At 46.3% G+C, this 12,788-nt stretch overlaps 1 protein-coding gene across 2 annotated transcripts; it reads right to left on the reverse strand.

The window, feature by feature from the left end:
• Positions 1 to 618: 618 nt before the first annotated feature.
• MFSD5 (major facilitator superfamily domain containing 5) lies at positions 619 to 9,168 on the reverse strand. 2 transcript variants are annotated; one of them, XM_081848976.1, is made up of 3 exons: positions 9,059 to 9,168; positions 6,482 to 6,567; positions 619 to 2,539 (listed from the first exon to the last, which is right to left on the reverse strand). In XM_081848976.1, exon 3 carries the CDS (start codon positions 2,483 to 2,485, stop codon positions 1,127 to 1,129), a length of 1,359 nt encoding a protein of 452 aa, XP_081705102.1. In that variant the 5' UTR covers positions 2,486 to 2,539; positions 6,482 to 6,567; positions 9,059 to 9,168; the 3' UTR covers positions 619 to 1,126. The 2 variants fall into 2 exon arrangements, with proteins under 2 accessions (XP_081705102.1, XP_081705103.1); XM_081848977.1 differs by lacking the exon at positions 6,482 to 6,567 and having other exon boundaries at positions 9,059 to 9,153.
• Between the last annotated feature and the right edge of the window lie 3,620 nt (positions 9,169 to 12,788).

Here is a 12,788-nt window from a genome sequence, read left to right on the forward strand (position 1 = left end):
TTTACTTTCCCTCCTTTCACCAATTAACAGTCTATTTTTTTCTAAACCCTTATAACATTTCTGCTAAAACCACATAACTTCATTCCAACATCCTTCTAACATTCATTAATTTTACAATGTTTCTGTAGATAGTCTTTAAATTTCTTCCAATCTTCCTCCACCGACTCTTCTCCCTGGTCTCGGATTCTGCCAGTCATTTCCGCCAGTTCCATGTAGTCCATCACCTTCATCTGCCATTCTTCCCGGGTGGGTAGATCTTGTGTCTTCCATAAAAGACAAACCTTTCATACACTTTCGCTTGATAACAAGTTGTGTTTCCTGTTACGGATCAAATTATGTGGAAAACTTTTCATGTTCTCCTTTCCGCCCGTCCTCTAAAAATGTTGCAACTCTAAAATCAGTTATGTAGTAGGAAGGGAGAAGTTTGAGCAATACAGGGTCTTCATTCATGCGCATGAAGGGTTTGCCCTCTCCCTTCCCTCCCACATTAGCATAGCCAATGGTCAGGAATGATGGGAACTGTAGTTACAGCATCTGAAGAGCCACCGATACTCAATCCTGGGCCTAAACAATGAAGGCCTCACCATATATATCCCCCCCAAATAAACACTGAGAAGAGAAGCTTTATGTATTTTATTCTTTTCCAAAAGCAGAGGGTTGACAACATGGAATTTGGCTGATATTGTGAACAAGTTCAATACTGATAATGGATGGTCAGTCTATCAACCTCACTGCTCACGTAAAAAATAATAATAATAGAGGGCTGTGTCCTTTTCACCCATTACTTTCCACAATCTATCCAGGATGAAGTGGTAGGAAGCACTCCCCACACCCTCACACACAAATTTTGGTAGCATAAGTCAAGATGCCTCAGGAATCAAAAACTCCACGGTGCAGAAAAGAAAGCTATGCTTGCCACAGATCAAGTCCGATAGGGATCAATCCTTATTGAAAAAGGCATAGAAAAGATTCTCCCATGTGGGGAAAAAAGGACACACAAGACTCAGAAGAGACTCTTGTGTTCTCTCTGCAAAGTCCTTGCCTATATACAGTACCAGCACTGTGATGCGCAACAGACGACTGGCCAACTCCAGAGCAGCTTCCCCCAAAGAAAAAGCATCACATATCAGAGCTCAGGAGAAGAGACCTCGCTTTGACCAGGCGGACTGGGCAACCTGAGCTCTGCATTGTTACGGACCACTGTGAAGAGGCTCACGACGGCCAGGAGGGCCATCACCATCATGACAGAGCAGATGGTGAACATGTTCCTGGTGCCTGTCTTGTAGTCGCTGTCGTGGAGGATCAGCAGGCCAAGGCAGGCCAGCAGGTTGAGCGGGACGCGGAACCAGTGCATGACACCTGCCTGGTCCTTCTCGGGGATCACCTTCTGCCGCAGAAAACCCATAGAAGGGAAGTAGAGCCCGCAAGACAGCTCAATGAGCAGGAAAGCCAAGAAGGACTCGGAAGGGTTCTCCTGCCCAGGGTTGGTAGAGAAAGTCAGCATGAAGAGGGAGAAGAAAACCATCAGGACCGAGAGGGAAAGGATGTGCATGGGCTGCAGGTGGTATTTCTTGGAGGTTGCGACGCGGTAGAGCGATGAGCCTGCCATGCTGGCCGCCATGAAACTAGAGAAGACTATGCCCAGGGGTGGGTTGTGGGGATCCAGGACGGGAGTCCAAAGGAAGATGAAGATGTAGATGACACTCTCAAACAAAGCCTGGATGGTACCCAAAAGCAAGACCCGGCGGTCTGAGAGGAGGCACTTCAAGGCATCAGTGCAAGTCCTGGAGAGAGCCCTCTTCTTGCCATAATTTTCGTCCCAGTTCTTCATCGCCAGGACACCCAAAAGCATGAGACAGGGGATGGAGACCATGAAAGGGGCCACTGGGCCCAGCCCCAGCCATTCGGCAAAGACGTTGGCTACCACGCCGGCTCCGATAGCGATGATGCCATTCCAAAAAGCCGCCTTGGAGAAGGTAGCGGGGATCCACTCAGCCGGGAAGTCGTGGCGTTCCACGTGCTCGTGGACGTACCACGCCTCGAAGGCAGAGAAGAGCAGGGCAGTGGACAGCCCCCCTAATATCCTTCCCACAATGAGCACAAAATAATCCCAGGAGAGCTTTGTGAGGCAGCAGACGGAGTAAGTCAAGGAGAAAAGGATGCAGGATTTCTTACGGCCCAGGCGGTCAACCAAGGAGCTGGAGACCAGCCCAAACAGCACGCTGGAGGCAAAGCCGCAGACGTAGATGATGGTGATCTGAGCCTCCAAGAAGTGGTAGTGCTGGTACAGTTTATAAAGATATGGTCCTTGCAGCCAATCAGCGGCAAGGGCCAAGAAGTAGACCTGGTAATAGTCTAGCTGGAACCGCAGGAAGGCTGGGTTGGAGCAAGACCTGCCAGTGATTTTGGAACGGCAGGCGGAGAACTCCAAGCCAATGCATATCAGCAGGAGGAAAGCAAAAGCAACATAGGCAGTGACCAGCATGGTGTTCTAAATCATCATGTGCAGCGCATCTCCCAATATCTGCTCCCGACACACCTGAAAGAGAAGAAAGCAAGAGATACGGATGTGACAATTTGCACTAGGCAGCTTTGCAGCAAGACTTGGAGGTGGGCAGAACAGAGTTTATCTGTGGTGCATTTACACTTCTGAAAAAGCTTGGCACAAACTGCATGTACACTTTTGTGCATTCTTAACACTTTCACACACCCTGCACACTAAAGATGACACCCCACGCCTTGCACAGATAAATCCTCTAAGCTCACCATTATGTTGGAAAGGCTGTGGAGAACAAGGTTCCTATATTCATGTAGTGCCCTTTGGCCCATGCCTTTTGGGGAAAAGTTTTTAATCTGACCTCCAAACAATCTATCCCTCCTAATTTGACTAAACAATCTATCCCTCCTAATTTGACACTTGCCTTATTAGACTTGACCCCAAATTCTACCCTTAAATCTAAAGAATTAATTTCCTTCCTGTTCACAGCAGCTAGACTAGTTATTGCCCCACAATGGAAGGAAACTTCTAATATACCAATAGAGGCTTGTGTTAATAACATCTGGAGCATTGCTCTGTCAAAACGCTTCACATACCATCAGTGACTAATCAAAGGCATCTCCGAAAAAGATACCTTTGACACAATCTGGTCTCCCTTTTTCTCTTTTATTGAAGAAGAACAGGATATTTTAATGCCACCATCATCACAGAAGCGTCTGTGGAGGGGATATATTGATTAAACATATATTGCATTCTAACTGTATTGTAACTTTTGAATAGATGTTTTTAAATGAATGAATGATGACACCCCAAAACTTTGAACACATTTTGAAACAATGAGTACATTAAGTAAACAATTTATTGCCCGGCCATCTGCAACAAATGGGAGTCACCTCCAGGTAAGCAAGAAGAAAGTTTTGTGTAAACTAGAAGAGGATCAACTTCTCCTTTCATGCTACTAATATTTATAATACACTGCTAAATGAGCCTTGCATTCATAAGCAATATAGCTCTAAGTACCAAAATGCTGGCTGTACACAACAAAAGACAAATCATCTTCAGGCTGTTCGTGAAGTGTCCTAGAGCAATGCTTCTCAACTGTTTTCTAACCCATGTTCCATCTTTGCAATTACAGAAATCCCACACCTCCCCTCCTGTTTTAATTGCATTTTTAAATGGATGGAAATTGCATAAACTTGATTATTATTTTACTCATATTGTACATATTCTTTGGGAACACTCAGGTCCCACCCACCTGCCCAATATATTCATATGCTTCCCCGGTGGAAAAACACTGTTCAGGAGGGACACTGTTCAGGAGAGTAGTGGACTAGGTGAAACTTTGTTCTCCTCCAGCAGGGCAATTCTTATGTTCACAAGCTACATAGTGGTATTTCTGAGCATACAAGGTGGTGTGCGTGTAACAACAGGGCTAGCTTCCACGTGTACTTTAGCTTATCTTTCAATTTCAACTTGTAGTTTTTAAAGTTACAGACTAGAATTGCAAACGAGACAGAGTGTAAAAGCAGAAGCATATGGAGATTAGAGGCAAAAAGAGGTTAAGGAACCTAATGTTCCCTAACCTAACCAGGGACGCGGGTGGCGCTGTATTCTAAACCACTGAGCCTCTTGGGCTTGCCGATCAGAAGGTCGGCAGTTCGAATCCCCATGATGGAGTGAGCTCCTGTTGCTCTGTGCCAGCTCCTGCCAACCCAGCAGTTCGAAAGCACACCGGTGCAAGTAGATAAATAGGTACCGTTGTGGCGGTAAGGTAAATGGCGTTTCCGTGTGCTCTGGTTTCCGTCACGGTGTTCCATTGCACCAGAAGTGGTTTAGTCATGCTGGCCACATGACCTGGAAAGCTGTCTGTGGACAAACGCTGGCTCCCTTGGTCTGAAAGCAAGATGAGCGCTGCAACCCCATAGTTGCCTTTGACTGGATGTAACCATCCAGGGGATCTTTACTTTTTACCTAACCTATAACCTCAAGATTGTCCTAGACTTCTAACTGGCATCACTTTGAGCCAGCATGGTCAGAGATGAAGTATCGAACAATATCTGGAGGGCCACAGACTCTCCACCCCCAGGATAGGGGAATGGGGAGCAATGCTGGGCATTCAAGCCCAAGTGAGAAGGGAAGAGACAGCTTTGTTCTACTGATAAAGCCAAATTACTTTAAGATTTTCCCCCACCACCATGAGAGATACAATCCATGCCTCCCACCCCCACTCCTCAAAGCTAAGAAAGAGAAATTGAGTGAGCCTGAGATTACTAGAGGCTGTTACAGCCAAGTATTCCTCATGTTGTTTCAAATGCTTCCCATATGAGCAGTGAAAAACAAGCTCAACCAGCTAAACTCGCCATCTCCTTCACCACACAGCTTGGGAGCAATCAAGAACAACTTTTTGCCTGAACTACAAAACTGTCTCCCAAGGACTCCTTTGCAGCCTATTATTAAAATGTCTATAATTCCTCTACAGCCAGGAGGCAGAAGCCACTAAAAATATCTGAGAGTGTAATATTATTGCAGCAATCCTGAATTACAACTTTCCTACAACTCAGCTATGGAGCTTTTAGCTCTCATGTTAACCTGATAAGGATCAACACCCACACCTTACCTCTATGCAAATATTAACAATGGAAACCAGAAAGAGCAATTTAAACTCAATACTTCAGAAAGCAATTGTAAATGCATATTGTTTCCTCACAAACCCCTAATGTTTTGCCTCCATAACCTTCCATTGTATAACTAATTATCACTGATCCCTAAAAATGTGAATCTCTCTATTTACTGGTCAAACACCTGCCCTATGCAGGTTTTCAATTTATGCGCAACTCCTCACCAGATTCATGGCATCAGATTCTTCTCCAGTGCCTGCAGGAGATTATCTTTAGAACAGAACAGAACATTGCTTCACAATGGTATTAGGAGAATAGAGGAACTACCGTATTTTTCGCCCTATAGGACGCACCTAGTTTTTTGGGGGGGAAATCAAGGAAAATTTTTTTATTCCCCCCCCCAGGTTTGCGCAGCCATCCCCAAGCTAGAAGAGGGAGACAGAGCGCTCTCCCTCTTCTGCCTTCAGGGACAGCCTCTCTAGCCTCCGTGGGGCAGCGGCTTGCCCCGCTGTCCCCCGAGTTTGAGGGCTGGCGATGGGGAGAAGCAAGCTTGCTTCTCCCCCCCGCCAGCCTCCAGACCAGGTCCGGGAATAGCGGGGTGGTGGCGCTCCGCCTCCCCGCTATCCCCCGAGCTTGTGGGGCTGGCGGCGGGGGGGGGGGGGGGAGAAGCAAGCTTGCTTCTCCCCCCCGCCAGCCTCCAGATCAGGTCGGGGAATAGCGGGGTAGCGGCGCTCCGCCTCCCCGATATCCCGCGAGCTTGTGGGGCTGGCGGGGGGAGAAGCAAGCTTGCTTCTCCCCCCCGCCAGCCTTCAGATCAGGTCGGGGAATAGCGGGGTGGCAGCGCTCCACCTCCCCGATATCCCACGAGCTTGTGGGGCTGGCGGGGGGAGAAGCAAGCTTGCTTCTCCCCCCGCCAGCCTCCAGATCAGGTCGGGGAATAGCGGGGTGGCGGCGCTCCGCCTCCCCGCTGTCCCCTGAGCTTTTGGGCTGCAGGCTGCTGCCCGCAAGCCTTGCGAGCCCGCGGGACCTCCTGCCGGGCTTGCAAGGCTTGCGGATAGCTTCCTGAAGCCTGGAGAGCGAGACGGGTCGGTACTCACCGACCCCTCTCACTCTCCAGGCTTCAGCGAAAGCCTGCATTCGCCCCATAGGACGCACACACATTTCCCCTTCAATTTTGGAGGGGAAAAAGTGCGTCCTATAGGGCAAAAAATACGGTAAGAGTATTTTATTTTCCCAAGCTTTAAAGGAGCAGCACAGTTTAGATCTAAAGAAAGCATGAACGGGCTTATTTGGCTTTTGCAATGAGATTTAGGAAAGCGTGGAAGTGTGGCAACCTAAAACCAGTGCTTTTTTAGGGAGAACTCACCGGAACTCAGTTCTGGCACCTCTCAGGTGGGTTCCAGCACCTCTCAGGTAAGTTCTGGCAGCTCTCAGGCGGGTGCCATTGCCATTCTAAGAGAAAGAGAGGTGTTCATGGTGAGTTCGGGCACCTCATTTTCTGGAAAAATAGCACTGCCTAAAACCATGTAATAATACATTAAGTTATTTGTTTTTAACTGTGATTTATTAACTCAAAAGTATTAGTTACAGAAAATACACTGTACTAACAACGCAATCCTGTGCACTCAGAGTGGCTGGAGCAACCCAGTCAGATGGGCATGGTACAAATAATAAAATTATGATTATTATTACTGGGAAGTATGTCCCATTTAACTCAATGGGGCTTACTTATAGGAGGCAAGTGTGCAGCCTAAGTAAATTAAGGCAGGCAATGCCAACACCGTGTCCTCAAAACAATTCATGCGTACAGATTTAGGTTAAGCTATTAGCTCCCAAGCCGCAGCAGCTCAGCAACAGAAGACACTTTGGCTAAGCCTGAGAGGGGGGCAGGCTTCGATAACACCTCCTCCCCATATAGCCCAAATCCCTACACACACATAGCAGCATGGCACTTCTGAGGTGAAACAGAGAAAAGTTCTCTGCACACCACCACCCAGGGGAGATGGCTGCATGCAGATCCAGGGTTGCCACCTGTCCTGTATAATTCAGGATTATCCCATATTTCAATGCAAAATGCTACGTCCTGTATTGATGGTTCAGGTCTTTTCTCTCTTTCTATCCAGGTCAGCATGGATAGCTCAGTTGGTCAGAGTGAGGTGCTGATAACACCAAGGTTGTAGGTTCCATCTCCGTATGGGACAGCTGCATATTCCTGCACAGCAGCGGGCTGGGACTCGATGATCCCCTGGGTCCCTTCTGACTACAGTGGCCCCTCGGGTTAAGAACTTAATTCGTTCTGGAGGTCTGTTCTTAACCTGAAACTGTCTTAACCTGAAGCACCACTTTAGCTAATGGGGCCTCCTGCTGCCGCCATGCCGCCGGAGCACGATTTCTGTTCTTATCCTGAAGCAAAGTTCTTAAACCGAGGTAATATTTCTGGGTTAGCGGAGTCTGTAACCCGAAGCGTATGTAACCCAAGGTACCACTGTACATACACGATGATAATGATAATAATAATTTGTTATTTATACCCCGCCCATCTGGCTGTGTTCCCACATGATTCTATGATTCTCTCTGTCCCTCTCTCTGCCAAGTTAGGGAACCTTTGCAAAGGCAGGTGTGTGAACCATCATGCAGCAGAGTCAAGCACAGCCAGATTTACAAATTCATATTGTGTGTAAGAACCTTTTAATGAGGGTGAAAGAGGAGAGCCCAAAATATGGGCTGAAGCTCAACATCAAAAAAACAAAGATCATGGCCACTGGTCCCATCACCTCCTGGCAAATAGAAGGGGAAGAAATGGAGGGGCAGTGAGAGATTTTACTTTTTGGGGCTCCATGATCACTGCAGATGGTGACAGCAGTCACGAAATTAAAAGACGCCTGCTTCTTGGGAGAAAAGCAATGACAAACCTAGACAGCATCTTAAAAAGCAGAGACATCACTTTGCCGACAAAGATCTGTATAGTTAAAGCCATGGTTTTCCCAGTAGCGATGTATGGAAGTGAGAGCTGGACCATAAAGAAGGCATGATCGCCGAAGAATTGATGCTTTTGAATTATGGTGCTGGAGGGGACTCTTGAGAGTCCCATGGACTGCAAGAAGATCAAACCTATCCATTCTTAAGGAAATCAGCCCTGAGTGCTCACTAGAAGGACAGATCCTGAAGCTGAGGTTCCAATACTTTGGCCACCTCATGAGAAGAGAAGACTCCCTGGAAAAGACCCTCATGTTGGGAAAGATTGGGGGCTCAAGGAGAAGGGGACAACAGAGGAAGAGATGGTTGGACAGTGTTATCGAAGCTACGGTACCTGCATGAGTTTGACCAAGCTGCGGGAGGCAGTGGAAGACAGGAGTGCCTCGCATGCACAATTGTGTGTGAGTGATAAGACTGTACAGTGGTACCTCGGGTTACAGACGCTTCAGGTTACAGACGCTTCAGGTTACAGACTCCACTAACTCAGAAATAGTACCTCGGGTTAAGAACTTTGCTTCAGGATAAGAACAGAAATCGTGCTCCGGCGGCAGCAGGAGGCCCCATTAGCTAAAGTGGTGTTTCAGGTTAAGAACAGTTTCAGGTTAAGAACGAATTAAGTACTTAACCCGAACGAATTAAGTACTTAACTCCAGAACGAATTAAGTACTTAACCCGAGGTCCCACTGTAATGGATTGGGGGGTGGGGAAGGGGAAATAAATCGCACCCCAAAACAAAGGTGGCAGCCCTAAGGCGAGAGGGCCCTCCACCCGCGTTTCCAGAGCACCCCCTTTCCCGACCCCCGCTTCTCGCAGGGCCCCCTCCCCACATTCCTGCCCCGCCAACGAAGCCGCCTCTCCCGCCCAGCCCTCTTCGCTTCCGACCTTTTGGCCTGAGGGGGGGGGAATTCCCCTCCCCCAGCCGCCCCCCCCCGGACTCCCCCGCCCCCCGGCCCTTCCCTTTACCCACCTGCCTGGGTCTCTCTCCGGCTCCCCTCCCCTCAGTCCCGTTCTCTCCGCCGGGGGGAGCTCAGGCTGCATGCCCGATTCCACTTCCGCTTCCGCTTCCGCTTCCGGCGCCTCCGTGCTGCCTGCCACGTGACCTGAAGCCTCGCGCTCGGCCGCCCCCTGGAGGCGGGCGCCGCGAATGCAGGCTGCTTTGCGGCGCCGACTATATTAAGCGCCCGGTCCGTCCTGCTTTTTATTTAATACAAATTTATTTAATAAAAATTTAGCAGCAGCAGCAGCAGCAACAACTTTAATTTAACAGCAGCAGCAATAACAGGAAGAATTTCTTGTAAGAAGAGGATTTAATTTTTATGCCGCTCCACCACGTATTACAAAAAGTACCTCTAGAGCAGTGTTTCCCAACCTTGGGCCTCCAGCTGTTTTTGGACTACAACTCCCATCATCCCTAGCTAGCAAGACCAGTGGCAAGGGATGATGGGAATTGTAGTCCAAAAACAGCTGGAGGCCCAAGGTTGGGAAACACTGCTCTAGAGCAGTGTTTCCCAACCTGGTGTCTCCAGCTGTTTTTGGACTACAACTCCCATCATCCCTAGCTAGCAAGACCAGTGGCAAGGGATGATGGGAATTGTAGTCCAAAAACAGCTGGAGGCCCAAGGTTGGGAAACACTGCAAAACTGAAGGGGTGGCGCACAGTTCAACCAAAATATGGCAAAAAATACGCAGGTACATAAAAACAACAACATTGCATTTGTCACGGCAGCCAGAATCCTGTTGGCCCAGAAGTGGAAACAAGAGGAGATACCGACGATAGAAGAATGGAGATCAAAAGTGATAGACTATGCAGAACTGGATAAATTAACTGGGAAAATCAGATATACTAAAGACCAAAAGTTCATCGACGACTGGGGAAAATTTGTGGATTATCTGAAAAATATATGTGGTGTAAATACAACGCTAGTGGGATTTAAAGAGGCACTGTAAATAAAAATAAGTATTGTTTATTAGAAACAATGGGAGTAAGGAGGAATAATGGCAATACGAAAGAAGGGAATGTGTATTAAAGGTATAGATATGGATGATTGTCAGAGACGCTGAAGGAAGTCAAAAACAGTCATAATTTGTTGTATGCGGGATTAAATGAATAATTGGATGGAAATTTATAAAATGCATAATAAAAATTATATATAAAAACAACAACATTGCATTAATACGAAATCAAGATAAGAAACTTTTTTTATAGAAAAGAATGGAAATGGTTTATTGAATCTTTACAAGCAAACTGTGAATGAAGTTGCATCACTGATGTTTCTTTTTCTTTACTGAATGGATTTTCCACATTAAGAGGAATTATTATTAATTTTTTTTTAAAGATACAGGCTGGAATTATTATCACAATGACATTATCAGCCCAGACACTGAGATCCAGCACCGAGGGCCTTCTGGCGGTTCCCTCATTGCGAGAAGTGAGGTTACAGGGAACCAAGCAGAGGGCCTTTTCGGTAGTGGCACCCGCCCTTCAGATGTGAAGGAAATAAGTAGGTATCTTATCTTTAAAAGACATCTGAAGGCAGCCCTGTTTAGGGAAGTTTTTAATATTTAATGCTGTACTGTATTGTTTTTAACACTCAATTGGAAGCCGCCCAGAGTGGCTGGGGAGGCCCAGCCAGATGGGTGGGGTATAAATAATATATTATTATTATTATTATTATTATTATTATTATTATTATTATTATTTGGGTGGTGTAAAAAAACACAAAACCTTGTGTATGTATGCGCAGCCACGATTCCACAACAAATCTCCAATCTGGAAGCACCCTAATTGTCAGTACAGAAAGACCATGTCTACAGTGGTACCTTGGTACTCAAACGCCTTGATACTCAAATATCTTGGAACCCAAACACTGCAAACCCAGAAGTAAGTGTTCCAGTTTGCGAACTGTTTTTGGATGCCGAACATGTTCCATTTTGAGTGCCACACTTCCATTTTGGGTGTTACACTTCCAATTTGAGTGTTAACGCTGAGTTCTGTCTGCTTTTGCTATTTTTTTGTTTTTGTTTTGTTTTTGTGGCTCTTTTTTGTTTTGGTGACTGTGTGGAACCTAGTGTAGCTACTGATTGATTGATTGTGTGACTGCAGTACAGTGGTACCTCGGGTTAAGTACTTAATTTGTTCCGGAGGTCCGTTCTTAACCTGAAACTGCTCTTAACCTGAAGCACCACTTTAGCTTATGGGGCCTCCTGCTGCTGCCGCGCCGCTGGAGCATAATTTCTGTTCTCATCCTGAAGCAAAGTTCTTGACCTGAGGTTAAGGTTAGAGGAGTCTGTAACCTGAAGCATATGTAACCTGAAGCGTATGTAACCCGAGGTACCACTGTACATTGTTTATTACTTTCATTTTATGAATCAATGGTCTTGTTAGACAGTAAAATTCATGTTAAATTGTTGTTTTAGGGGTTGTTTTTAAAAGTTTGGAACGGATTGTACCACTGTAAAGACCTTTAACGTTGTTTCAAAGTTCCAGTTACAGATAGGTAGCCGTGTTGGTCTGCCATAGTCAAAACAAAATAAAAAAATTCCTTCCAGTAGCACCTTAAAGACCAACTAAGTTAGTTCTTGGTATGAGCTTTCGTGTGCATGCATTTTCGTGTGCATGCGGTATCTGAAGAAGTGTGCATGCACACAAAAGCTCATACCAAGAACTAACTTAGTTGGTCTTTAAGGTGCTACTGGAAGGAATTTTTTTATTTTGTTGTTTCAAAGCTTCAGATTATATGCTTATCCACTAGGTGGCAGAAAATCCACAGTGAAGTAGTCTGTAGTTCAACATGGCGAGATTTCCATGTGTTTTGTTTTATGGGAGGTGAAAGGTGCACTGGGACAGAGGCTATATAACTACTTTGGCCCTGGCTGCAGTACTTGGGAGTCAGTGTTGATTTGAATTGCCTTCAATGCACATCTGGCTCGTGCTGTCTGCTCTGAATCCCACCTGGGGATTCATCTGCACAAGGAAAGTTAATGCGGTTAATTTCCTCCCTGCCAGCTCTGCTACCAATTGCACTAAAACACACGTGTTAATAAGAACCCAGTGAGTTGAACATCTGGCAGCCATGCTTTGAAATGTGCCTTCCCCCAAATAGTATTATTAATTCCCCCGAATAAAATGATTAATTATTGTTAGTGAAGCTACAGGGAACCAAGCCTTTACAGTGGTACCAATGCCTTTATAGTGGTACTTCGGGTTACATACGCTTCAGGTTGCATACGCCTCAGGTTACAGACTCCGCTAACCCGGAAATAGTACCTCGGGTTAAGAACTTTGCTTCAGGATGAGAACAGAAATCGTGCGGCGGCGCCACAGCAGCAGCAGGAGGCCCCATTAGCTAAAGTGGTACCTTATGTTAAGAACAGTTTAAGGTTAAGAACGGACCTCTGGAACAAATTAAGTACTTAACCCGAGGTACCACTGTACTATGTTTTTATATATGCTGTAAGCCACCCAGAGTGGCTGGGGAAACCCAGCCAGATGGGTAGGGTATAAATAATAAAAAATTCTTATTATTATCATCATCATCCTGGGAACTGTAGTTAATTGAGTATGCTGGGAATTGTAGCTCCGTGGTAGGCAAACTACAGTTACCAAGAATCTGTGGGGGAAGAAAAGTGCTTTAAGTGTGGAGTATGGCTGTGACCTATTAAACTAACTGCCAGGGAATACAAAATTCCAACCTTCA

The sequence above is a fragment of the Podarcis erhardii genome (assembly GCF_964252035.2).
Source record: "Podarcis erhardii genome assembly, chromosome: 2".
NCBI classification, from domain to species: domain Eukaryota; kingdom Metazoa; phylum Chordata; class Lepidosauria; order Squamata; family Lacertidae; genus Podarcis; species Podarcis erhardii.